General features: G+C 36.8%; 5 protein-coding genes across 7 annotated transcripts; 1 reads left to right on the plus strand and 4 right to left on the minus strand.

Moving 5' to 3' along the window:
• The first annotated feature begins 1,317 nt into the window (after positions 1–1,317).
• On the plus strand, positions 1,318–4,796 carry LOC106391679 (leucine-rich repeat receptor-like tyrosine-protein kinase PXC3). The gene is made up of 2 exons (XM_013832378.3): positions 1,318–4,072; positions 4,293–4,796. Exons 1-2 carry the CDS (start codon positions 1,732–1,734, stop codon positions 4,619–4,621), a joined length of 2,670 nt encoding a protein of 889 aa, XP_013687832.1. The 5' UTR covers positions 1,318–1,731; the 3' UTR covers positions 4,622–4,796.
• Positions 4,774–11,169, minus strand: LOC106391677 (protein SEMI-ROLLED LEAF 2). 3 transcript variants are annotated; one of them, XM_013832376.3, is made up of 20 exons: positions 10,967–11,169; positions 10,557–10,852; positions 10,126–10,200; positions 9,802–9,917; positions 9,522–9,636; positions 9,266–9,394; positions 9,119–9,166; positions 8,597–8,781; positions 8,317–8,513; positions 7,948–8,240; positions 7,719–7,868; positions 7,213–7,632; positions 6,943–7,092; positions 6,745–6,820; positions 6,379–6,506; positions 6,044–6,241; positions 5,832–5,966; positions 5,632–5,757; positions 5,315–5,554; positions 4,774–5,226 (listed from the first exon to the last, which is right to left on the minus strand). In XM_013832376.3, the coding sequence occupies exons 2-20, from the start codon at positions 10,701–10,703 to the stop codon at positions 5,035–5,037; spliced, it is 3,120 nt and encodes a 1,039-aa protein (XP_013687830.1). In that variant the 5' UTR covers positions 10,704–10,852; positions 10,967–11,169; the 3' UTR covers positions 4,774–5,034. The 3 variants fall into 3 exon arrangements, with proteins under 3 accessions (XP_013687830.1, XP_013687831.1, XP_048611184.1); XM_013832377.3 differs by having other exon boundaries at positions 10,557–10,846; positions 10,967–11,166; XM_048755227.1 differs by lacking the exons at positions 10,557–10,852; positions 10,967–11,169 and having other exon boundaries at positions 9,797–9,917.
• A 750-nt stretch (positions 11,170–11,919) lies between these two features.
• On the minus strand, positions 11,920–13,581 carry LOC106391680 (zinc finger AN1 and C2H2 domain-containing stress-associated protein 11). Its single transcript, XM_013832379.3, has 2 exons — positions 13,240–13,581; positions 11,920–12,702 (listed from the first exon to the last, which is right to left on the minus strand). Exons 1-2 carry the CDS (start codon positions 13,336–13,338, stop codon positions 12,040–12,042), a joined length of 762 nt encoding a protein of 253 aa, XP_013687833.1. The 5' UTR covers positions 13,339–13,581; the 3' UTR covers positions 11,920–12,039.
• Positions 13,582–13,795: 214 nt separating this feature from the next.
• LOC106391681 (40S ribosomal protein S2-2) lies at positions 13,796–15,756 on the minus strand. The gene is made up of 2 exons (XM_013832380.3): positions 14,962–15,756; positions 13,796–14,111 (listed from the first exon to the last, which is right to left on the minus strand). The coding sequence occupies exons 1-2, from the start codon at positions 15,652–15,654 to the stop codon at positions 13,947–13,949; spliced, it is 858 nt and encodes a 285-aa protein (XP_013687834.1). The 5' UTR covers positions 15,655–15,756; the 3' UTR covers positions 13,796–13,946.
• Positions 15,757–15,930: 174 nt separating this feature from the next.
• LOC106395558 (polygalacturonase ADPG2) lies at positions 15,931–18,540 on the minus strand. The gene is made up of 9 exons (XM_013835977.3): positions 18,159–18,540; positions 17,916–18,047; positions 17,618–17,788; positions 17,496–17,516; positions 17,185–17,392; positions 16,972–17,053; positions 16,770–16,878; positions 16,573–16,686; positions 15,931–16,487 (listed from the first exon to the last, which is right to left on the minus strand). The coding sequence occupies exons 1-9, from the start codon at positions 18,411–18,413 to the stop codon at positions 16,278–16,280; spliced, it is 1,302 nt and encodes a 433-aa protein (XP_013691431.1). The 5' UTR covers positions 18,414–18,540; the 3' UTR covers positions 15,931–16,277.
• Positions 18,541–23,547: the final 5,007 nt, after the last annotated feature.

The raw sequence follows: 23,547 nt of genomic DNA on the forward strand, positions 1-23,547 counted from the left end.
CCAAACCGGTTTAATGAATCATATTCCAGATTTGAGGATGACATAAATTCAGAATCAAATTTCAACATATCCCGAACTTTTAACAAATATGTAAATCATAAATCCAAACTTCATACATAGATGTGTCTTTGTTTAAATAAATATTCGAACCTCCAAAAAATGTTGTAGCATATTTTTCGATCTTATTTTATCACTTGACATAACTATATTATCATGGAACATTTGGTTTCATTCTTACTAGATAATATAACCATTAATACTATTCAAAAAGACTTCAATATCGATGTTCGGGACGGACATTTGGGAAAACATGTCTTCTACCATGTTTTGACAAATCGTTTATCACATAGAGCATCTTACAAAAACATGGTTATGTGTAATTATTACTAATTTTTATAAATTCGGAAACCAATCATATCCATTCATATTAAGCACATAGCGTCTTATCGCAGGAGAATAATGATCTTCCACACCGTATGATTCTTTAATCTATAGTAGTATTATATTCATGAATGTCAACAAAGTTGGTAACTTCAAACATCGATCGTGGTTAAAGTAATCAGCAAAACAGAACAGGAAAGTAGATTCCCAGTGAAAAAAGTGTTTGCTGCATGTCCAGCGTAGATGTTCAAAAACAAAAGAATAGAAAACATAGGCTATAAATACTATCTACGAAATACGAATAGGAGAAATATTATAAACTGGAGATTTTCTTTTTAAGTGGAATGAATATAAAGTATAGGTTTGGTAAACCAATTTCCTTGTTCAATATAACTATCTATTTTCTGTTTGATTTTACGTCAGAAAAGGCATTATGTCGTGTATACATTTTTATAACAAGTTTTCATGCTGTGGATACGACGTAAAAATCATTTCCACATTTGGATTTAAAATAAAATTTGGGGGAAAATAGTTTACCAAAAAAAAAAAAATTTGGGGTGAAAATCTTCATTTGCTATACATTGGGATAATAAAAATATATCTGAAAGAAGGCAATCAAAAAGATTATAGATTAGAAAAAAAATATTTTACTTTTCTGGTATTGAAGACAGAATGGCTCAGAAAAACGTCAGAAGAAAAGAATTATCAAAACGTACACAGTACATTTTTTCTTTAATCTTTTTGAAAAATTCCTTTTTCACAAAAGTAAAAAAAAATGTGTCAGATATATTTATGCGCTTTCATCCATTCATTCATCACTTGCACAGTTGCACTGCCTCGTGAAAAAAATAAAAACTTTTATATCAGAAATCAATATAATACTACTAGTAAATATTAAATAAATAAAAATAAGAAAATATATTCCCTCCTTTCCAAGTGCGTTTGCTTTGGTGGATTCTCTCTCCTCTCTCACTCTGTCTCTGAAGTGAGGATCTTTGTTTGGTTCTGCAATCATAATTTTCGTGATATATATTAAAAGAAAACACGAAATGCATTCTCTTCTCTCTGTGTACGCATAGACCTTAACCCTATGATCAGTCTTTGCTCTCTGATGGATGTTTCCTTTCTCTCATCTCCCTAAAACACATGGGCTTTGCTCTCTCTGTCTTGTCTCTAAACCACACTCAAAAGCACTTCTTTTTCTTACAAATCTGACATGGGTTTTGTCCGAAAACAGCTAAAAACAGTTCCTTTGACTCCAAAACCAAACCTTTAATGGCGAAAAGATCAAAACTTTTCCTTTGTGTGTTTCTCTGAAGAAGAGTGTGTGATTGATTTTAATTCTAAAAAATGGCGTTCTGGTTCTTGCCAGCTCTTCTGATTGTTGGGTTCTTATCAAAATCTAATCTTATCGAAGCTCAGCTAAGCGATGAAGCCGCATTGTTAGCTATTCACAGAGAGCTTAGTGTCCCAGGATGGAGTGACAACGGCACAGACTATTGTAATTGGGTTAGGCTCAAGTGCGGTGGTGCCAACAACTCGTTCGTCGAAATGCTTGACCTCTCAGGGCTTCATCTCAAAGGTAACGCCACTCTAATCTCTGACCTTACGAGGTTAAAGCATCTAGATCTCTCCGGTAACAGCTTCACCGGACCAGTTCCTGCCTCCTTTGGCGACTTGTCTGAGCTTCAGTTTCTTGATTTGTCTTTAAACCGTTTTGTCGGAAGAATCCCAGTTGAGTTTGGTAGCCTTAGAGGTCTTAAGTCACTCAACGTCTCTAATAACTTGCTTGTGGGAGAGATACCTGATGAGCTTATGATGTTAGAGAGGCTAGAGGAGTTTCAAGTCTCTGGAAACGGTTTAAACGGTTCTATACCTCAATGGATAGGGAATTTGAGTAACCTTAGAGTGTTTACAGCTTATGAGAATGAGTTGGTTGGGGAGATACCTAAAGGGTTAGGTTTGGTTTCTGAGCTGGAGCTGTTGAATCTTCACTCAAACAAGCTTGAAGGGAAGATTCCAAAGGAGGTTTTTGAGAAAGGGAAGCTGAAAGTTTTGGTCTTGACACAGAATAGATTCTCCGGTGAGATCCCCGAAGAGGTGGGAATCTGCAGTGACCTCTCCAGCGTTAGAATTGGGAACAACGAGCTTGTGGGAGCCATTCCGAGGGCTATTGGTAACGTTAGTGGACTTACTTACTTCGAAGCAGATAATAACAGTCTCTCAGGTGAGATTGTTGCAGAGTTCTCAAAGTGTTCTAACCTCACTCTGCTGAATCTAGCAGCTAATGGGTTTGCTGGAGCCATCCCAGCAGAGCTTGGTCAGCTCATGAATCTTCAAGAGCTGATTCTCTCTGGTAATAGTCTCTTTGGTGAAGTCCCTAAATCGTTTCTTGGGTTAGGAAACCTCAACAAGCTTGATTTGAGCAACAACAGACTCAACGGCACTATCCCTAAGGAGCTTTGCAGCATGCCTAGGCTTCAGTATCTGCTTCTTGATCAAAACTCCATAAGAGGAGAGGTCCCACATGAGATTGGAAACTGTGTGAAGCTGCTTGAGCTTCAGCTGGGTCGAAACTACTTGACTGGAACCATTCCTCCTGAGATTGGTCGGTTGAGGAGTCTGCAGATAGCGCTTAACTTGAGTTTCAACCATCTTCATGGATCATTGCCTTCAGAGCTAGGAAGGCTTGACAAGCTTGTGTCATTGGATGTGTCCAACAATATGCTTACAGGCTCCATACCGCAACAGCTAAAAGGTATGATGAGTTTGTTTGAGGTTAATTTCTCAAACAACCTCTTGAGCGGACCAGTTCCAGTCTTTGTCCCCTTTCAAAAGTCTCCAAACTCGAGCTTTTCGGGGAACAAAGAGCTTTGTGGATCGCCGTTGAGCTCTTCCTGTGGATATTCTATTGAGCATTTGAGGTACAATCACAGAGTCTCCTACAGGGTTGTGCTTGCAGTGATTGGTTCAGGTGTTGCCGTCTTTGTCTCAGTCTCCGTGGTGGTTCTTCTCTTCATGATGAGGGAGAAACAAGAGAAAGCAGCGGCGAAAAACATCGATGTTGAAGAAAACGTCGAGGATGAGCAGCCGGAGATTATAGCTGGAAACGTCTTCCTTGAGAATCTCAAGCAAGGGATTGATCTTGATGCAGTTGTGAAAGCAACGATGAAGGAGACAAACAAACTCAGCACTGGAACTTTCAGTTCGGTTTATAAAGCCGTTATGCCTTCAGGGATGGTTCTCTCTGTGAAGAAGCTCAAGTCTATGGACAGAGCCATAACTAATCATCAAAACAAAATGATCAGAGAACTTGAAAGACTCAGCAAACTTTGCCATGACCATTTGGTTACACCGATTGGGTTTGTTATATATGAAGATGTTGCTCTCTTGTTGCATCAGCATTTGCCTAATGGTAACTTAGCTCAGCTGATTCATGAGTCTGCTAAGAAGCCAGAGTACCAACCTGACTGGCCGATGAGGCTGTCGATCGCCGTTGGAGTAGCTGAAGGCTTAGCGTTTCTTCACCATGTCGCTATTATTCACCTTGATGTTTCCTCTAGCAATGTGTTGCTAGACTCTGGTTATAAACCAGTGCTTGGGGAAATCGAAATTTCGAAGCTTTTGGATCCGTCCAGAGGGACAGCGAGTATTAGCTCAGTTGCTGGCTCCTTTGGCTACATTCCTCCAGGTATAGTAAACTTTATACCAATGTTTGAGAAATCGCTAAGCTGCTGCTGTTAGGTGCTTTATATGAGATTATTGACGGTCTTGAAAAATCGTTTAGTTAAGATCGGATTTGCCGCGTAGACACCACCTAGACCGATTTTTAGAACTCTGGTTTTTACTTTTTTAGTACTAATAACTTTCATAAAATTCAACATATTTTTCTTGTTTTTTTTTGTCCTCAGAGTATGCATACACAATGCAAGTGACTGCACCAGGGAATGTATACAGCTACGGAGTGGTGTTGCTAGAGATTCTAACCTCAAGAGCGCCGGTGGAGGAAGAGTTTGGTGAAGGAGTAGATTTGGTGAAATGGGTCCACGGAGCTTCAGGGAGAGGAGAGACACCTGAACAGATACTTGATGCCAAGCTTAGCACTGTTTCCTTTGCTTGGAGGAGGGAGATGCTTGCAGCTCTGAAAGTTGCATTGCTTTGCACAGACATCACACCTGCAAAAAGGCCAAAGATGAAGAAAGTAGTTGAAATGCTTCAAGAGGTTAAGCTAAGCAAATGAGAGAGTGAATATAATGATGCATAGTTCCCTTTGTTACATTTCCTATTTGTTAGCTTCTCTTATGGGTATTAAATAGTCTTATGATGAACTGCAATCTTTATTTGCTTATCTAATTGCACAAATTAGTAATTGGATCGTAGAAGAGTTCAATGTACATAATGCTCAAACCTTTCAATAGTCTTTCTTGTAGAATCAAATAAATCTTAAAATTACAAAACCATATGAACACCAGATGGCCTCTTTGTACTTTATACACATCACACCAAGAAGAAACAAATAAATTGGATAAAGAATTAAGTGAAAAAGGAACAGAGAACCTCTACGAGACCATGCTCTCTGTATGAAGAAACTAAAAAATGCAACTCAGAGACTTAGAAACCAAAGCGACTCATGGTTTGGTTCTTCCCATATGATCAACACCCAGCAGCTTTAAGGAAGTTGTCGTAAGGGCTCGAGGCTGGTAGTTTATATGCTTCTGTGTTATCTTGGAGTTCTGAATAGCACTGTGTCTGAATAGTTCTAATTGGTGTTCTTGGCGACTTCATTCTCAATGGTGTTCTTGGCGATTTCATGTCAAAGTCCTTCCCCAGTAGAGGGACTTCAACCTAAACAAGTTTTTTTAGTACTCATCAATACAAAAATGATGATTAGAGAGTTGGCTTGGATTAGTTTCAAGACCATAAAGGCGTATACCTCGGTGTCAAATGCGGAATTGATCATAGGATGGAACGTTGCGATCTTATTCTCTTCATCATGCTGTCGTGGAGAGCTGTTAACAGAACTCTCATGTCGTAGCTGAGAATTCAAAAGACTCGAGATCTTCTGCTGTTTTCCCATTAGCAGATTCTCGCAATGAAGCGTCATTTCTTTGTATGATGCATCTGCTGCAGTGTGGAAGGAGATTCTACCCACTTGACGTGTTGTCTCTACAACCTTTCAACAAAACAAAACAAAAACGAGTATAGTTAGTATTAAGGTGATGACTTTGTAATCTAATTTCTCGAACTTACAGATTCTAGAATTTGATTGACGGTCAGGAGGTCTGGGATCTCAGCAACTGTTACAGGATTGTTCTTTGCAACGGTTTCAATGCCATCTCCAAAGTCTTGATCCTCGTGAGAGAAGAGTGCCGCATCCTGAAGATAATATACCAAGGTTCAACACAATGTTCATCTCAAGTGGTATGAGAAGCAGAAGAGCTAGTAAGTACCTTTTGGGGTTTAACATCTCCGAAGTCAGTCTGAAATGATTTCTGGGTTTCTTCTACAAAGCGGGTTCCGAGTGGACATGCATCGTCCGGCATGAACTCAGTGAGCAGCTGCTCCCGCATTTTGTCCATTTCAGACTGAAAAATAGTTTACTTTGGTTACTAACTGATTTAGAGCGGTTTTGTGGAGAGATGGTGATGGTAAATAGGCTTACATTGCACATATCTTCTAAGCTTTTGACAATTTCATAGACAAGGGTTCCTCTGCTGTGTTCAGTGGAGATTGATATGTTTGAAAGAGTATCTAAAGCTGAAGCATCATCTTCTTGGCATCCATACGCAGCTGTCGGCAGCTGATCTGTACTTACGGCCTTCAACTTGTGATCTTCAACCAAGCTCAAGAATGGGTCAATCTATATTAAGTAGACGAGGAAGTTAAAGCAAAGTGGAAAATAATTTATGTGTCATGCCATAGATTTTAGGACCATAAGAATATAGAGACATAAATATTAAGGAGTGGCAACGTTTTCATCACAATGATCAAACGTACCGTTGGTCCCTGAAGTGCTACTTTTGTGAAATCAGCCAGAGGAAAAAGATTGAATGCCTTTGCGGAAAACAGAACCATTGATGCAGCTAGAGTGAAGAGTGACCTTCGTCGCGATGGAGGAAGTGGTCCTGTAAATATAAGGAATAATTGACTAACATTCCAAAAGATCTGAAGTAGAGTTTCAAAGTAACACAATAGCTTTTAAGAGGATTTTCAAACACAGCTCCCTCCATACACGTATATTTACTCCAGTATATATCTAGTAAATTCAAAGAAACCAAGAACTTGTTCTTTTCCTCTAAACTATGAGACTACATCATAGTTTAGGAGCAAAGGAAAAAGGATCAAAAACATGTGGAAGCTTACCTCCTTCCATTAAAGAAATATCTCGCAAGGAAAGTGCCATTTGGAAACTCCGAATCAAAGCGTCGTGACTTGAATTCTGAAAATAAGAATTTTGTGATATGTTTAACAGAGAAGTGTAAGCAAATAACATAAGAGATCTAATCAGATTTAAAACACTCAAATGCAGAGGTCAATTGTAGATATAAAATAACATTTTACCTTAACACGAGAGAACAACAATACAAGACTGTAGGTGTTAGCAATCGCCTCATAATTATCTGGTGTATTTGCAGGAGATATGGACTGCGCCCAGATTGATGATAGCAAAAGACCTATCTGGTGACTACTTAGCCTTATATAAACAGCATCCTGATGAGAAAATAAGATGACAAATTAGAGACTGACTGACCCAAGGTGTACCTAAGAACAATAAGCATAAATCAAGAGGTAAGATTTTTCACACACACAAACAAAGTTGGAAGAATGTACCAGATCAGAGTTTAAGTGAGCCACAGAGTTATCTGCTACTGAGGCCACTGGTTGATTCCAAGAGCTGTATGCTTGACTGTATGAAGCTTCCAATTTGTCAAGGATTGTCCCCCTATTGTTTCCAGGTTCTTCCTCAGGCATTTCGTTTTGGCTCTGATCACAAGTTAGAATTGACGAGAATTTATCCTTCCTCAGCTTCTCGAAAAGGGCTGCTGAGGAGGAAAAGACAGACGCGGTCCTTGAAAGGGAACGAGGAAGACCCATTCCTTTCTGAAGGTCAGTAGTGGTTGAGGAAGCACGAGGGCAGACCGAGGTTGGTACCAGCACTACAGAAAATATACGGTGGGCGCCAATCCGTGTTTTATGATCTGGATGGACCATAGCTTGAAGTAACTGATGGAATAAGGCCTCTGGAAAAGCCTGCGACAAAAAAGTATTAAAATCAGAACTAATATATCTATCAATGACCAGAGGAAAAATAATACTAGATGTTATTGAGAGGTTGCCTTGTTTTGATAAGACAGATTTGGTATAGAGGCAATAATTTGAGCCGAGCGAAAAACAGCAGCGATTGTGGTTCTTGCCACATCTGTGACAGCTGAGATATTCTCCAACATCATTGCCATAGCATCCAGAATTGGGCCAGCATCTCCGACCTTATAAAATTGATAGATCAGCCTCAGTATATATTGAAGAGAGAGAAGAAGATACAATATTCACTCTATAATTATATACCTTTTTGGTCAGTTGGACGAGGCACTTATCGAGAGCTACGGTGACCAATCTGTTAGAGTTTGCTACTTCAGGTCCCAGATTTGCTTCATCTAGAGAAGAATGCATGCATTTTCTCAGATGCCTCATGATATCACTTATTGCGCTGACTATTGCTGCGGAGTGTTCAACTTTTGCATTTTCAGCAAGGGAGGTGGTAACCTCTAAAATATTGAGCTGCATGCTTGGCTGCTTAAGCACACTTTTATGATCAAGGTGTTTAATTAACATGGACAGTAGAAAGTGTGTTCTCTGCCCTGCAAGATTGCAGAACTATTTCAGAGCACTGATCATGCGTGAAGGGCTAAATGAAAATTATTGAGAGCGTAATACCAGATATTTCCATTAAATATTGCAGATCTCTTAAAACAGGGAATGCAATCGAATTTTCCGTCGACCATAGATACCCCTCGTCAAAGTAACGGAACAAAGACTCGAGTATACGTCTCATGGTTGTGGCCTCTTCACCTAGCTTGGCCATGTTGTGTAGGCAAACCTTGGACCAAAAGCTAGGGTCCAAGGAATCTTCCCTGAAAAAATGAAAAATACATTGAAGAGAGGGAAAGAACCAAAAAGAGCATACGTAAAAAGAACTGACGAGAGAAGTAATTACATTTTCACATTTAGTTCACCCTTTTCATTCACAACCGTTCTCCAAGAAGGAACATTTATATGGTAATCTGCATGAGCTACATGACCTTCATTTTTCAAGACTTCATCCACCCATTTTCTGCCACTATCAGAAGGATTTGTTAATTTTTTGGGGTGTCCATAATTTTCGATGACTCCTGAGACAACCTGCCATGCAAGTATTAAATTGATCAGTTAACAGATATTAACATGTGCTATCTAAAATTTGCCAAATAGAAAATTCTACCAATGCGATCCAACTCCCCAGTTCTACATAAATTAACAGTTGGCCAAACTTAACTGCTAGATTATTATGGCATTTTAACCTTCGGCCAAGGAATTTGGAAAGCAAAACCAACAAGTTTTCCCTCCGTTTTCTATCGTTAGATACAAGAAATCAACTAAGTTCGAAGCAGGAAAGCAGATCAGATATATAGGACCCGTAAACCCAAAAATATTTGTCAAAAACAAAAGAAACTAGTGCCTGACCCTGAGATCTACTTACATTGTCGAAGTCGCTAGGAATATGAGAGTATTCACCCATCAGCCAAATCTAGAAATAGATAAAGACCAGAATGCATTAGAAGATACTTGTAAACTTACAATTTATAAGAATGGAATCTAGAGAGACATAACAGCATAACCGAATTACCATTGCTGAAAGGGCTTGAAGTCCTGCTGCACGCAAGCTCCGCGACCTGTCATCATCCCCACCTTCCTGTGCTAATTGGCACAGCTTTGGGAGAAAGCCTTCTAAGTTAAATAGGGAACTGCCGTCCTTCTGCAAAATTTTGCTAGCATAAATCAATCATGTTATATCATTATTTCTTATGTCCTTAACTATTTTATCTGAAAGCACCCTGGCATGTGGCTACAAGAGAATTCTATCAAGCATGTAAGAAGCTGACCTGATTATTTACAAATTCGAAAAGAGACTGGCATCCAACAATTTGCATTTCATCTTGTCGAGTTTGATCCAAAAGAGCTTGCACTGTCCTTAGAAAACCACTGGAATAAAGAGGCCTGGAAAAAAGAAAAATGGCAATTAATCAAGTAACCTAAACATGCTGAAATACTCCTGCTGTCATGATAAGTTTCTTGAGTTCATATGTTAAACCACAGAAGATCTTGGACACAAGATAAAATATGAGGTGTTTTGTAAAGAAAACTAAAGAAGGATGACCTCACATTTGCTCCTTACAAGTGACCAGAAGCTTTCTGTATATGCACATGACTATCTTCGCCGACTGAAAATTCTCATTCCTCAATTCCTTGTAACATCTTTGTTCGAGAGATTCTGATATCTGAAAAAAACGTATATTAAACAACAGAGAAGTACAATTTAGGAGAAAAGCGATATAAACTACATCACTTTAATGAGTAATCTGACTTAAACCTATAAACTGACCAAAACCATAAGTAGGAGTTGCTAAAATCCATACTAAAGTTACTAACAAAAAGTTTTTCACATATGTAAATGTGCCTAGACTTGGCGTTGGAAAAAAATTGTACCTTTGGCATACGCACGGCATTCTTTGCAGCGTACTCACATAGCTTTCCAATCTTCCGGTCATTTGGGCCTTCCTCCTATCAGAAATGGTAACCAGTGAGAAGTTACTAAACCAAACACACCAAGAGGTAAACCTCCCGTTTCCTATTATAGTAACACAGTACATAATGTCTCATCCACTAGAGACAGTTACTCATAGCGACATGAAATGAAGATCGACAAGCTCACATAGAAAAGAGAGAAGCATGCACGATTAGAAACACAGATTAACAATTTCATCATAGAAAATGTTACTTCAGCCACAAAGTGCCTAATTTAACAACTATGAGGATGACAATGCAAGTCAAAGCTAGTAACTAATGAATTTGGAGAACAATAAGCAAACAACAAGTGAACAAAAGTCTAATACTAGAAGAGTGTGTAAATGACCAACCTGATTGCGAGGGAAGATATCAGAAATGAGCTTCTTGTACCTCTTCACAGGCTGCCTAGACCTAGCACGAAACGCAGGGCAGAGAATGCAAAGGCTACCACACACAGGCAAAACTTGCCTCGAGATCACCCCCGACACTGCACTCATTCTTCTTCTTCAACCCCCCCACACAATTGTTCAATAATATATCTCTCTCAAAAAGTATCTCCTCTCCTCCCTCTTGATCCACCGAACAAAGCCCTAGAGCTTCCTCGGTCAAGAAGGTACTCCTTCAAAACTCAATCGTTCGCCTGAAACTGAAGAATCACATTACTACTCTTCTAATCGATCAAATAATCCACAATCCACTACGAAGAATCATCTAACCCAGAGTAAATCAACGATCAAACAGCCCAGATTGATCGAATTACCTCGGATCAAAGCTCGAATCGGAGACTGAAAAGTTGATCGAATCCCTATCTCCGATTGTCTTCTCTGAGTAGAATTTTACTCGCCGGATAATCTCTTCGCTAAATGATCTCTTCTTCTTCTTCTTCCTCAACGGCACAACGCGGGTTCCACCTTCTGCCGTTTCGTTACTCGCCTAATATCTTTTTCTTATTTTTATTTTTTTTAATTACTTTGAACTTTTTCTTCATAAGGGAAGTAATCTCAGCCGTCAGATGCGAATTACAGCTGGGGTTAGTTATTGCATTTTCTTTGCCAGCTCATTACAAGTGCAAATAAAGCAAACGTAATCTTCTTAAAATTTCTTCTTTAATTAGTACTTAATTACTCATAAGAGTGTATGTGTGCGCATGTTCTTGGAGTATTTTTAGAAAGTTAAAATTTGCATTTTAGTGCACTGAATATTCTCGAAATTCGTGTACAGAGTCAATGGACTCATTCACTCTTCACTGAGTCAAATTAACTGATTTTTTTTGTATAAACCGAAAGTTGGATTAGAGATAGTACTATTTGATAAAAATAATAATCTTACGACAAGTTCACGTTGTCACAAATTAATTACGTTTTAATTGCACCGTTAAGTTAGCTGCCTGTCACTTCTTATTAACGCCGTTAAAATTGAAGAATTCACGTGGGGTCGGTAATCTGTTTTTTTTTTTTTACCGCGGGAGATTACGTAAGTGATGACGTCAGTTGACCAGAACAATTCGGTACTAGTTAGTTGACCAAAGCATGTGGCAGTAACTTTTTTTTTTTATATATGACAATATTTTTTTTTTATATATGACAATATTAAGTTCAAAGAACTAGCAAGAGAGAGAATTAAGAAATAATGGTATATAACATGTGGGAATAACATTTTTCTTGGTGTATAACAATTTTCAAATTAAGTTGAAAGAATGTGGTAAATAACATGTGGCAATAACATTTTTTGTTGGTATATAATCAAATTTAAAATTAAGTTCAAAGAATGTGAAACTTTTTCTTTGGTTTGTATCAAACCAAGTAAAAGAGAAGAAACAATACAAAAAGATGTTCAGCACTTGTGACTTTTGCCATAGCTCTGCTTCTTGTTTCTCTCATGTGTTTTCTCTACATGTTCCACGAGAACGGCAACCGAAGAGAACTTCGCACCACACTGTGGACACACCTCCACCATACCATCATTGCCACTACTGCTGCTGCTCGAAAACTGAAGCTTATGGCTAATGTCGTTACCGAGCTTGGTGATCCCAGCTTCTGCTGAAGATAGAAGATTAGACCATCTCGAAGAAGAAGAAGGTTTGTTAGGTCTTGTTATTGTTTTAGCTTCTTTCTTGCTACTACTACTACTCCCACCACTCATGAAACCCAGGAAGCGTGGTGGTTCGGGTTTTCTAGGTCCGGGACAAGTGTGATCAGGTCCGAAACGGTGTTTCAAGCAGTGGTCGACGTTGCAGTCGCGGCACTTGATGGTGTTGGAGAATGTTAGCTGCTCTTTGCATCTTGGAACAGGGCATTTCTTCTTCTTTGTGGCTTTTTCGTAGTTTGATGGATCGCAGTCTGTGTTGACGTGTTTCTCCCATGTGATGTTTGGGTCTTCGTTTGGGTTTAACCGGACTCCTTTGGCGCAGAGCGGGCAGATAATTACTGTGACATCTTCTCTGTCGCCTTTGGGGCAAGTGTGTTTCATATAGCTCCGATGATCCAAACAAAAGACCTGAAAAAGATCAAATCAATGTAAACAAGAGCGAACACACAAGTCATTAACATAAAAAGAACAAATCTTTAAATGCAAATTTCTAGCGAAAACATAAGAACCAGCCATAAACTCAAATATGTTAATGTAAACCAACAAAAAGATCGAATCTTTAATGGCAATCATGATGAATTTAAGTGAATTTTGAAGAACTCTGGTGAATTAAGTGCGGAGAATTGCGAAATGCCAAAGAACAAGGTCGTAATTACAAAGAACTTAAGTGACAAACTTAATGTCGGAACAAATCAAATCAAACTCGATCCTATATCAAACTGGTCGCATGTAGAAAAGATGATTTTCCTCGCGGGTAATAAGAGAAAGACGGGGACTTTTCTCTTGGTTCTCCAAGAACACGAACGACAAAAGAACAAGGAAGATGATATAGTAGTTCCCAGGATCGAAGACATGCGATTCAGACAGTGATACAACACAATTATTCGCAACAAAGACGATTCATTTTGCATGTGATTCAAAACAGAGAGAGAAGGAAAGAGGAACCTGGAGACAACGGTCGCAGGTGAAAGGCAAGAAATCGATCTGCTTGCAGATATCGACGGAGCAGTGTTTCCCCAGATCTGGAAATTCCGGAGTCCCCATTGGTTCCGACAAAGAGACAGAGCTTCTCACGATTCCGACAAGAACCAAAAAAAGAAATGAAAAAAAAAAAAAAACTCAATTCGAAGGTTTATCAGGCAAGAGAGAACAGAGTAATCAGAATCCGCGTATTTAGAAATAGCTGAAATTTCGGAGAAGATACGTCAACTTTTGATTTATTCTCTTCTATTCAAAGTCTCCACCTTTTCACCTTCTCACAGTTCAACAATCCATTTAAGACTTGTCTTTTTTAATTTTAATTTATAATTTAATCCCCCTAATTATATATTATTCTAAAAGTATATCCAACAATTTATTACAACATCCAGCCTTTTTAATCATTTCGGATCAACTATGTAATCAACCTTAGAATGTGTAACATAGCGCAACTGATGGAAAATTAGAGAAATTCAAGTAAAAAAATACTAGAGTATAACCATCGATTATAAAAAAAAAAAACTAGAGCAAAAATAACTTTGTTTGGGAAGATGATGAAAACTTAAGATAGCAGCAATCCAGCAAACAACATATACTAAAAGGTTCGAACAAAATAAAACTCATGAAAGGATCATCCAAAAACAAAACAAGGTGGGCATTGCTTGTTTGTTTATTTAGGAGGCGGCTTGGTCTTCAACCTCGGTGATGGCTTTGGTTGCAGTTCCCTTCTCGGCCAGCAGATCAGTGTACTCCTGGTACGGTGACTTTTTAAAGCTCGTCTCTTTCCAGAACTCTGGTGTCAGGAATCCATAAGTCTTCTGGAGACAGTCAAATGTAGCCTACAAAAAATACATGTTGAACATGATTAACCAATGAATGATTCAAAAATACTGAACAAACATTTAATTGTTCTTACAAAGAAAAAAACATTCAAGAAAACTAACATTTAAACGTTCTTACAAAGCAATACATGGAAAATACTAAAAAAAAAAATATATCACCAGCTCGTCTGTGAAAATTCAAGTGAAATGATGTATACATGTACAAACTAAGCTTATAATGTAATCTCAAATTTAGCAATAATCACAACCAAATCATGAAGATTAATCATAGAAACTTGTGATTCATCAATAAACACAAACAAATCAATAAACACAAAAATGATGAATATATGTACAAATTAAGATTATAATGTAATCTCAAATTTAGCAATAAACACAACCAAATCATGAAAATTCAGCAATAAACACTAACCAAATGATGCATATGTTCAAACGACTTTAGAGCTTTGTGATTTAGAAATAAATCGCAAACAAATAATAATTCAGACAGCTCAATACAACACAAACAATTCAACATTAACAGACAGCTCTAAAGCTTAACAATTCTTACTTCCATCAACTACATCAAGCTAAATTACACAAAACAACTCACACGAAACGATCAAAAGGAATCAAATTTAAGCTTGTAAATTAGCAATAACACAAACAAATAATGAAATTCAGACAGCTCATTACAACACAAACAAATCATCATTTAACACAGACAGCTTATTCAAACTAATCAAGCTTAGCAATTTTTACATTTAGCAATATTACCCAAAACACCTCCACACGCAACGATCAAAAAGGAATCAACTTTCAATCTATACACAGCTCCAAACACCAAGTAAATGAATAAAGTTCAAACCTTTACGAAGTTTCCAAGAGTCTTAGTAGATCCCCTGGAAGAAGTAAACACATCATCAATCCCAGCGAACTGAAGCACCTTCTTAGGAACCCTAGCCGCCACAATCCCCGCCCCCCTCGGAGCAGGCACCATCCTCACCGTAACAGACCCACACTTCCCCGTAACCTTACAAGGAACCGTATGCGGCTTCCCAATCTTGTTCCCCCAGTACCCTCTCCTCACGGGAATCACCGACAGCTTCGCCAATATAATCCCACCTCTGATCGCCGTCGCCACCTCCTTGGAGCACTTCACACCCAAACCAACATGACCATTCGTGTCTCCGACAACGACAAAAGCCTTGAACCTCGTCCTCTGACCGGCCCTGGTCTGTTTCTGAACCGGCATGATCTTCATCACCTCGTCTTTTAAAGTTGGACCGACGAGGAGGTCGATGATCTGGTACTCCTTGACGGGGAGCGAGTGGAGGTAGATCTGCTCGAGCTTCTGGATCTTTCCGGCTTGCACGAGACGGCCGAGCTTGGTCACTGGGGTCCACTTCTCCTCCTCTGTGGGACGTCCTCCGCGTCTGCCGCCTCGGCCTCTCGGACCTCCGCGGCCTCCTCTGTCGCCGCGACCTCCTCCGAATCCCCGTCCGAAACCGCCGCGGTCTCCTCCTCGCTCGGCGCCTCGTTCTCCGCCTCGTTCAGCCATTGTTCGAAGTTGAGTTGCGAGAGAGATGGAAATGGCTGCGGCTTTGTGTGTTAGCGTGAGCTAGCGAAAACCCTAGCTGCGGCAATATATAGCTCAGGTGCTGCGATAAGAGTTAGGGTTTTCTAAAGGCCTTTGTTTAGTAACCCAAGTAACAGACTTCGCTTTCACTGATAAATATTAACGGGCTTTAAAGGCCCAATTTGTTTATCGGCCTGGTTAGTAACAATTAACTTGAATCAATCGGTCAAGTAGCCATGTCATTTTTTTTTTTTCAATTTTTATGTATTTAGATAAAAATCTACAATAGACATCATACTGTTTTTTTTTTTACAAATATAGACATCATACTGTTATCACAACAAATCACACCATCATGAAGATTAACAGTTTTTATTATATGAAGTTTTAGACAAACAATTTAGTATGCAGTATATACATTAAGACAATAAATCTCTTGAACATGTTGTTTATATGTCTATTCATAAACTATTTTGACATATAAACAATATGTTTAAATTCATTGTCCATGTATATATCCACAAGTATATATCATAATTTTGTATACTTTGTATCGGTCTATATGTATTTATACATCTATGTGAGTTTTTGATAGGTCTAGTTAATCAAGTGGATTTGCACTGAGGCAAAACACCGTCTTTATCCATCACATTAGCGTTGCTGCAACTTGCTTTCCCTCCCTTAATGTTCACTTTGTCGACTACAATTCCTTGGCATGGATAGTTCTTGCTGCAGTTGAAAGTTATTGCTATGTCCGATGCGCTTGTGCCGCTTATGTTCCGGTACACCACGTTCTTTATTTGGACCGCTGATTTCTGAAAATATGTAGTAAATGATTAGAGAAAAGTTTATATTATTATGACGCTTAGTAATGGAAGATTTGATCAGATTCAAACGAACTTGTTCAGTGCATTTGCTCTTGTCGCAATAATCTTGGTCGATTATAATTGGATTCTTCACATTTTCCATCTGAATGTTCTGAAATATAATGTTGCTAGCAGTTCCAGACCCTCCCTATATTGAATTGGGTTTAAAAGTTAAATTGAGATGAACTTGATAGGCTAGTTAAAATTGAAGGTTTAGTTTGTGATTTTCACCTGGTAAGTTTTGATCCTAACTCCATTGTCTGTACCGGAAAGTTTAGCACCATCCACAGTCACGCCTGATACAAATGCCTTTGAATTGTCATCTCCTAAGCTCCCAATGCTGCTCATGTTTTATAAGGAAATTTCAAATTTATATGTAAAAGATTACGGTTGAATTTCTTAGGTAAATATACTGAAAACAATTCATTGATACCTGATACCGTGACCGGGGCCGCAAGTTAAATCGTTGATTTTAACGTTTTGTGATCCACTTTCAATAGATATACAATCATCACCTGCATAGAAAAGCAACCATTAAAAAACTCTTTTAAGACCAATCTCTATAAATTATAACGATAAACCCTTAAATATTAGTTTTCTGGATATGCACGCAACTCTTTTAAATAACGAGGATGTAATTACTAACCTGTTCCAATGATGGATTTGGAGACTTGAATGTTTTGAGTGTTAGTGATGTGGATACCATCAGTGTTAGGACTATCAGCAGGCGCAGTGACCTCAACATTTGAGACCTGAACGTTGGAGCATTTCTCAATCGAAATCTGGATCTGTTGCGCATCTTTCACCCTCAGATTATTAACTCTCAAATTCTTTGAGTTGTAGAAAGTAAGAGCCTGCATATAAAATACATATATTCATGCATGTAAAACATTTGTCCAATCATGATCACAGCCATCGTCAGTATTACATGAAAATGTCAAATATGTTTCTACGTACCGTTGGGGCTTTTGTGCATTTCTTGAAAACAATAACAATAACAATAAAAAGTGTCAATATATCAAGATGACATGTAAATAGTAGATATATATTAAGTAAATGAAACATGTACAGACACACACCTTAGCTTCGTTCCGTTTGCATGAGTTTTCCCACCACGTTTCGCCGTTTCCGTTGACAGTTCCGGTGGCCCCGCCATCAACCGTTAGACTGTTAACGCCGTCAAACGTAATCCATTTGCTGAGATCTTTATAATCCGATCGTTGTTGAGATGCCGATAGCGTTCCTAAAATCTGTCATTCCATTCGTCAACCGCTCATTTATATATTCAAAACCATATACGTGATCACATGTAGTATACGTATATAATTAACAAATAGTCAACTTTGTAATTGTTTTTTTGTCAACTTTGTAATTTACCTGAACGGTAAGAATTGATTTGCATGGGCCATTTAATCGAATAGACTTAAGGAAATAAGTTTTTCCTTCAGGAACTAAGAGATTTACAGCTCCACTTGAAGAACAAGCTTTCTTCCATGCATTCACGAACGCCTGATCATATGCATGCATGCATGGATCATTAGTACAAATAACGTAAATTTATATACATGACCGTCTCAAAATATTTATAAGTCATGTAGATATGTGTGTATGCGTATATACCTGCGTGTCGTCGGTTTTTCCATCTCCTTTAGCTCCAAAATCAGAAACACTAACGGTGGTTGGAAGCTGCAAAGAGGCTCTTGCAACACTTTTCAGACGAGTGATATCGTCTCTTCGCTTGATTAAGCTATTGGATTTGAACGTTCCATAAGAATGATCATATCTATTAATGTTGTTTCTTGAAGCTTCGCACCATGAGAGCATCAAAAGAGACCATACTAGTAAACCGGTAAGAACTGTGCAACAATGAGCCATTGTGGTTGGTACGTAGGAAGTGGATTTTTGGAAGAAGGAATGCGTGTCGTCTTTTTGGGATTATGTTGAAAATGTTTGTTGTTTATGATTCTTGTCTCTGTGTTTTGCTTTGTATATTTGAAATTAGAGAAGTATGGACGAACGTGTATTTATAGGCAAATCAAAAGGAACAGTAAAAGTTAGGTTTCTAAGCTTGAATGAGTTCGAGGTATGGAGTGAAATTGAGATTGTCACGTAAACGCTTCTATTCTATATCTTGTATTTTATACATTTATCTTCCTTTAGAGTTTTATATTTGTACTTTCTCTTGTTTAATTTATTTTTTTTATTTTTGCTAAACAACTTGTTTAATTTATTTAAAGATTTTGTTGTCTCTTAGCGAGACCATGCTCCATCATATATTAGGCAAGAAACAACGCCTGATGATTTAAGGTAATTGGAAGTATTTTATTATAGTCTCTCCCAGATAATTGGTCAGAATGACTCAAATCTTTTTTTTTTCTAACACACTCAAATCACTTTCTTGTATAATTTTTCATTCAAGAAAGTGAAGGGTCAAAATGTGAAATTGAACATACACTAAAGAAAATTATTGTGGCGAGTGATGGATTTATGATGTTGCTGTGAGTTTGTAACAATGAGTATTAGTATGGTTCATCATAAGCCAGTCGCATGAGTATCATCATCAATGTTAATCAACAATCAATGCCCGGATTTCTACATATTGCATTTCAGTTTTTAATTATATACGTTTAGTAACTTAAAAATGGGCGATAAAAGAAAAATAATAATTTATTTTAAGCGGAACTACAATATATATAAATTTCACTACTCTATACATATAAAGAACCATCATAAATTTTTATGAATTTACTATTTTGTGCGTATAATACATGAGTGAAAAATATGAGCATTTTGGAAATTTCTAACCTATAAAATCAAGGAAACAGAAAAGCGTCTGAAGTCATGGGACGCCGGACGTGCATATATTATTTCTTTTTAAAAATTGATCAACGTATGAAGTGAAAAAATAATCAATCTACATTAATCAATTTGGTGGGAAGCAGTGTTTTGAAACCCGACCCGAACCTGCGGTTGAACCGGTAAACCCGGCAACCCTAAAAAAATCCGGTTTGAGTTTTGTGAAAAACACAATATTTAGAAACCCGCAAAAACCCAATAGAACCCGGAACCCGATACCGGTTGAACCACTGGTTGAACCAATAAATAACGTTTACTTCATTTTTAATTTTTAATTATGTTTTTAGATTATGTTTTATATTCTAAATTTCTAATTAAGAAGTGATATACCGACAAAAAAAAGTTAAGTTTTTCCTTTTCAGTTTTATATTTGTGATTTTTAGATTTTAATGAAGATTTCACTATGCCACTTGAAGAAAATAAAAGTGAACAATGGTAGACAGAACCAAAACTAGTTGATGTGATTTGGAGTTGGTTTATTTCTGTTATTGATAATTTTTTATAATGATTTTTCACTTTTGGTTTATTTTGTATTTGAAATTTAATTTATTATTCACATTAAACATTTAAATATTTATAAATTTTATGTCTTGATTTTCTTAGATGCCATAACTCTTACCTTGTTAGACAAAATTATAAATAATCTAAACTATTTTTTGATATTTTGTATATCAAATGAAAATAAAAATATAAAAATTAAAGTTAAGTATTTTCTAAATGTTATTAAACATAAAAATATACACATCCAGACTATTATTTTATGTTTATAAGAACATTTAGAAAATATTAAATTTTAGTTTCTATATTTTTATTTACATAGCTGATATATTATTTTAAATTTTAGTTTATTTATTAACCCGCGGTTCGCTCGCGGTCGATACAGTGACCCAGCGACCCGGTAAATCGTCCGGTTCGCGTCGAGTTTAAAAACATTGGTAGGAAGTGATTTTTTAAGTAAGCTACAACAGGCTAATAAATGATGATAAGGATTATATATGAATATTTAATCGACCAATTTTTAGAGAAAAAAAACATATTGTATGTATCTTTAATTAGTTGTTCAAAGGTTAATTATCATTATAAAAAGAGTTAGGGCGAGTCCACCTTTGTGCATAATTTTTCTTTTGACCATTTTTTTTTGGCTTGTAGTTTCCAAAAATTCAGGGTCAGCTTTGTATCTGTGATAAAATGTGACATTTCCAGAACATTTGTTTGTGGTGTATGATGAAAATATATTCTTTATATATTTTATCGATAATGCCCCCATAATTCAAATTTTATGTGCGAGATACACGATACAAGACACAGGAGTTGTCTTTAAAAAATAGTCGTAATTTCGTGCACAACAGAGATTTGCGTAATTTTAGCAAAGAACAAATGAACTTTATATGTTCGTGAAGGTTCAGTTGAAATGGCGATAACTAACGTTCACGTGACTGCCACATCTTATTGATCTCGTTGCTTATTGAAAGAATGAAAATTTGGCATTTATATGGCCAGGTCACAAATATCAACGTCATAATAGACTTTTTGTTTGTTAGTTTGTCAAGCTGGACCGTAATTGGTTACTAAAATGCATATTTTAATTTTGCTCATCCCATCACCCACGTAAGTCGGTTTATTAATTCATGTATATCAATCAAAACGGAAATAACTAAATTATATTTTCTTTTAAAAAAGCTCCAAAAAGAAAAGCGATGCCGTACATTCACCATAGTTCGCGGCACACACATTTACGTATGGGAAGCAAAGTTAGGTGCTTAAGATTAAAGAACATCTGAACATATGTATGAATCTCCCGTTGAACAGAATTGTTGATATTTGAATATCACACGTGGTCAAATTAAAAATGTGTTTAACACAAACTTGAGCTGGTAAAACCACATTTCATGTTTCTCGAAAGTTAAGAATCATGCATGCATCCTCGAAATTTGTGACAAATTCTTTCTTGACAAGCTTAACAGTAATGAAACCCTGTTAAACCAAAATAAATTTGACTTACGGGTTCAAAAACTTAAACAAACAGTTCAACACATGGAATTTCCAATAACAACGGGATACACTAGTGGCCCTACGTGCATATCTTTCTGAATAAAAATTAAAATAAACTTTTAGGATAGGTAATTGTCGACTATATAAAATATATAATCTAGGCATATAGTAGTTAATAGACGTACACAAAATGAAAACGTATACAAATATATGATAAGGCATGTGTGAAGCTTGCTTGAAAGACCCGAAGGTATGGACGAAAGCATGATTATGGGAAACGGTCGTTGTTATAATATAAGTTTCCTTAATTACAGGTTATTGTTCATCCTTTGAAGAAAATTCTCTGATGAAATAGGACTCAACATGCTTATATCACTTTTTGTGTGTGACCAGTGTTTTCTATTCTTCCATGTGTAGTTGATGGATCCCGTTAAACGACAAAACAAATAAATCTAGTGGCATCAATTTTGTGTGTGTGACATTAATCTTAAGAGCGTTCTAAACGAACTATTGTGTTTGAGTATTATCTTTCACATATACTTTCTGAAAGTTGGATTAGAAATCCAAATCTTAACACGAGCGACACCGTGATTTTGAAAAGTTTATATAAATACAGCGGAGACGTTTACGTTTAATATTGGGCGATTTTATTTTATATTAATTTATATTCCCCAAATCTTACGATGTATTCAAATATTTCCTATATATGTTCTTTGTATACATACTATAAGATATAGATCCCCTTAATTTCATAGGTTAATTTTATATGTTTCTCCAAATCTTATGATCTATCATATGCGAAGACAAAAATATATAAGATTATAAATGGACGAAGTTTGGCACGTTGTATATTAAAATGTGACCTTTTATATTATTTTTGCTGTGGTGTGAAATTTACTAAAGTATGTTATAGTATAGTATGTACCAAATACTATAATATATGTTATCTTCTTCTCTTTGGTATACATAGATATTATAATTTAAGTGAATAACACAAAATTTCACACCACAGCAATAATAATATTAAAATCACATTTTAAACATAAAATGTATCCAACTATGTACATCCATAAATCAAATCTTAACACCAGCATTTGGATAAGGACCTAAATATGTCCAACTATGACCCATTCATATATGGGATTCCACTGACAAACGGAATTAAAACTGTTTTGTAGAATATTCTGAAAAGAGAAATTTAAATTCAAATACAGTTACTAGTCCAAAGTTATAGTTAAATTAACTGATTTGATTAGTTTTAAAAGTTGGAAAATATTGTCCGTGAGTGTACACGTATACCAACATGTATAATATGTATGGAAACACCTAGAAATAGTATGGATTCTGAAATTAACAGACCCAATTTTATTAGGAATATCATGAAACTTGAGTATATGCATCATGCATGATGGTGCAAATGATGCTATTTCGAATTGCCAGAAACTTGCACGAATCATAATGACATGAAATCGTTTGGTAAAAGTAAATATATGGATGTATAAACGGTAAACGCCGATAATAGTCAAGGAAGGAGTGTTGTGTACAACTATATCCTTTTAATACTTTTTTTGTGCACCATATCTTTTTTTTTTTTAAATAATCCGGTGTATCATGACCCCTACCGAAGTGGGTCTAGACTAGGGACGAGTGTTCGCAGCAGTTTACATTATCGGCCGTAGTACGTTCCGGTCACCGAACACTGGGGAAACCCGGTTGTTAAATTTTGTCTCAATGGTCAGCGGAATTCAAACCCTGGTCTATATTGGGGCCGGAACTTCCTGAAGACCACTGGACCGTCCTTTTTAATACTTATAAAATAGTTTCTGTTAAATTAGTTGGTACGGAAATTATGGAATGGCCACAAAGTTACCGGTCACAGTCGACTCCTTTTTATTTTATATGTACAGTAAATCGCATTCACGCGACATGTTGTGGATATACGAATGTGGGTTGGTGAGATCAATGTGACATACTGGTGACATATATCATATGATTCATATTACATTCAAAAATTACCTCGTGTTTTTTTTACTCGGTTGAATTTATCAAATATTACAGGCTTAAACGTAAATAAGTTTTTTGGCCCATCATATTAATTAAAAAAATTCTTGGCTTATTATATTAATTCCTGATTCCCCAAAAACCCTAAAATTTCAGTCTT

This window comes from Brassica napus, chromosome C4 (assembly GCF_020379485.1).
Source record: "Brassica napus cultivar Da-Ae chromosome C4, Da-Ae, whole genome shotgun sequence".
NCBI lineage: Eukaryota > Viridiplantae > Streptophyta > Magnoliopsida > Brassicales > Brassicaceae > Brassica > Brassica napus.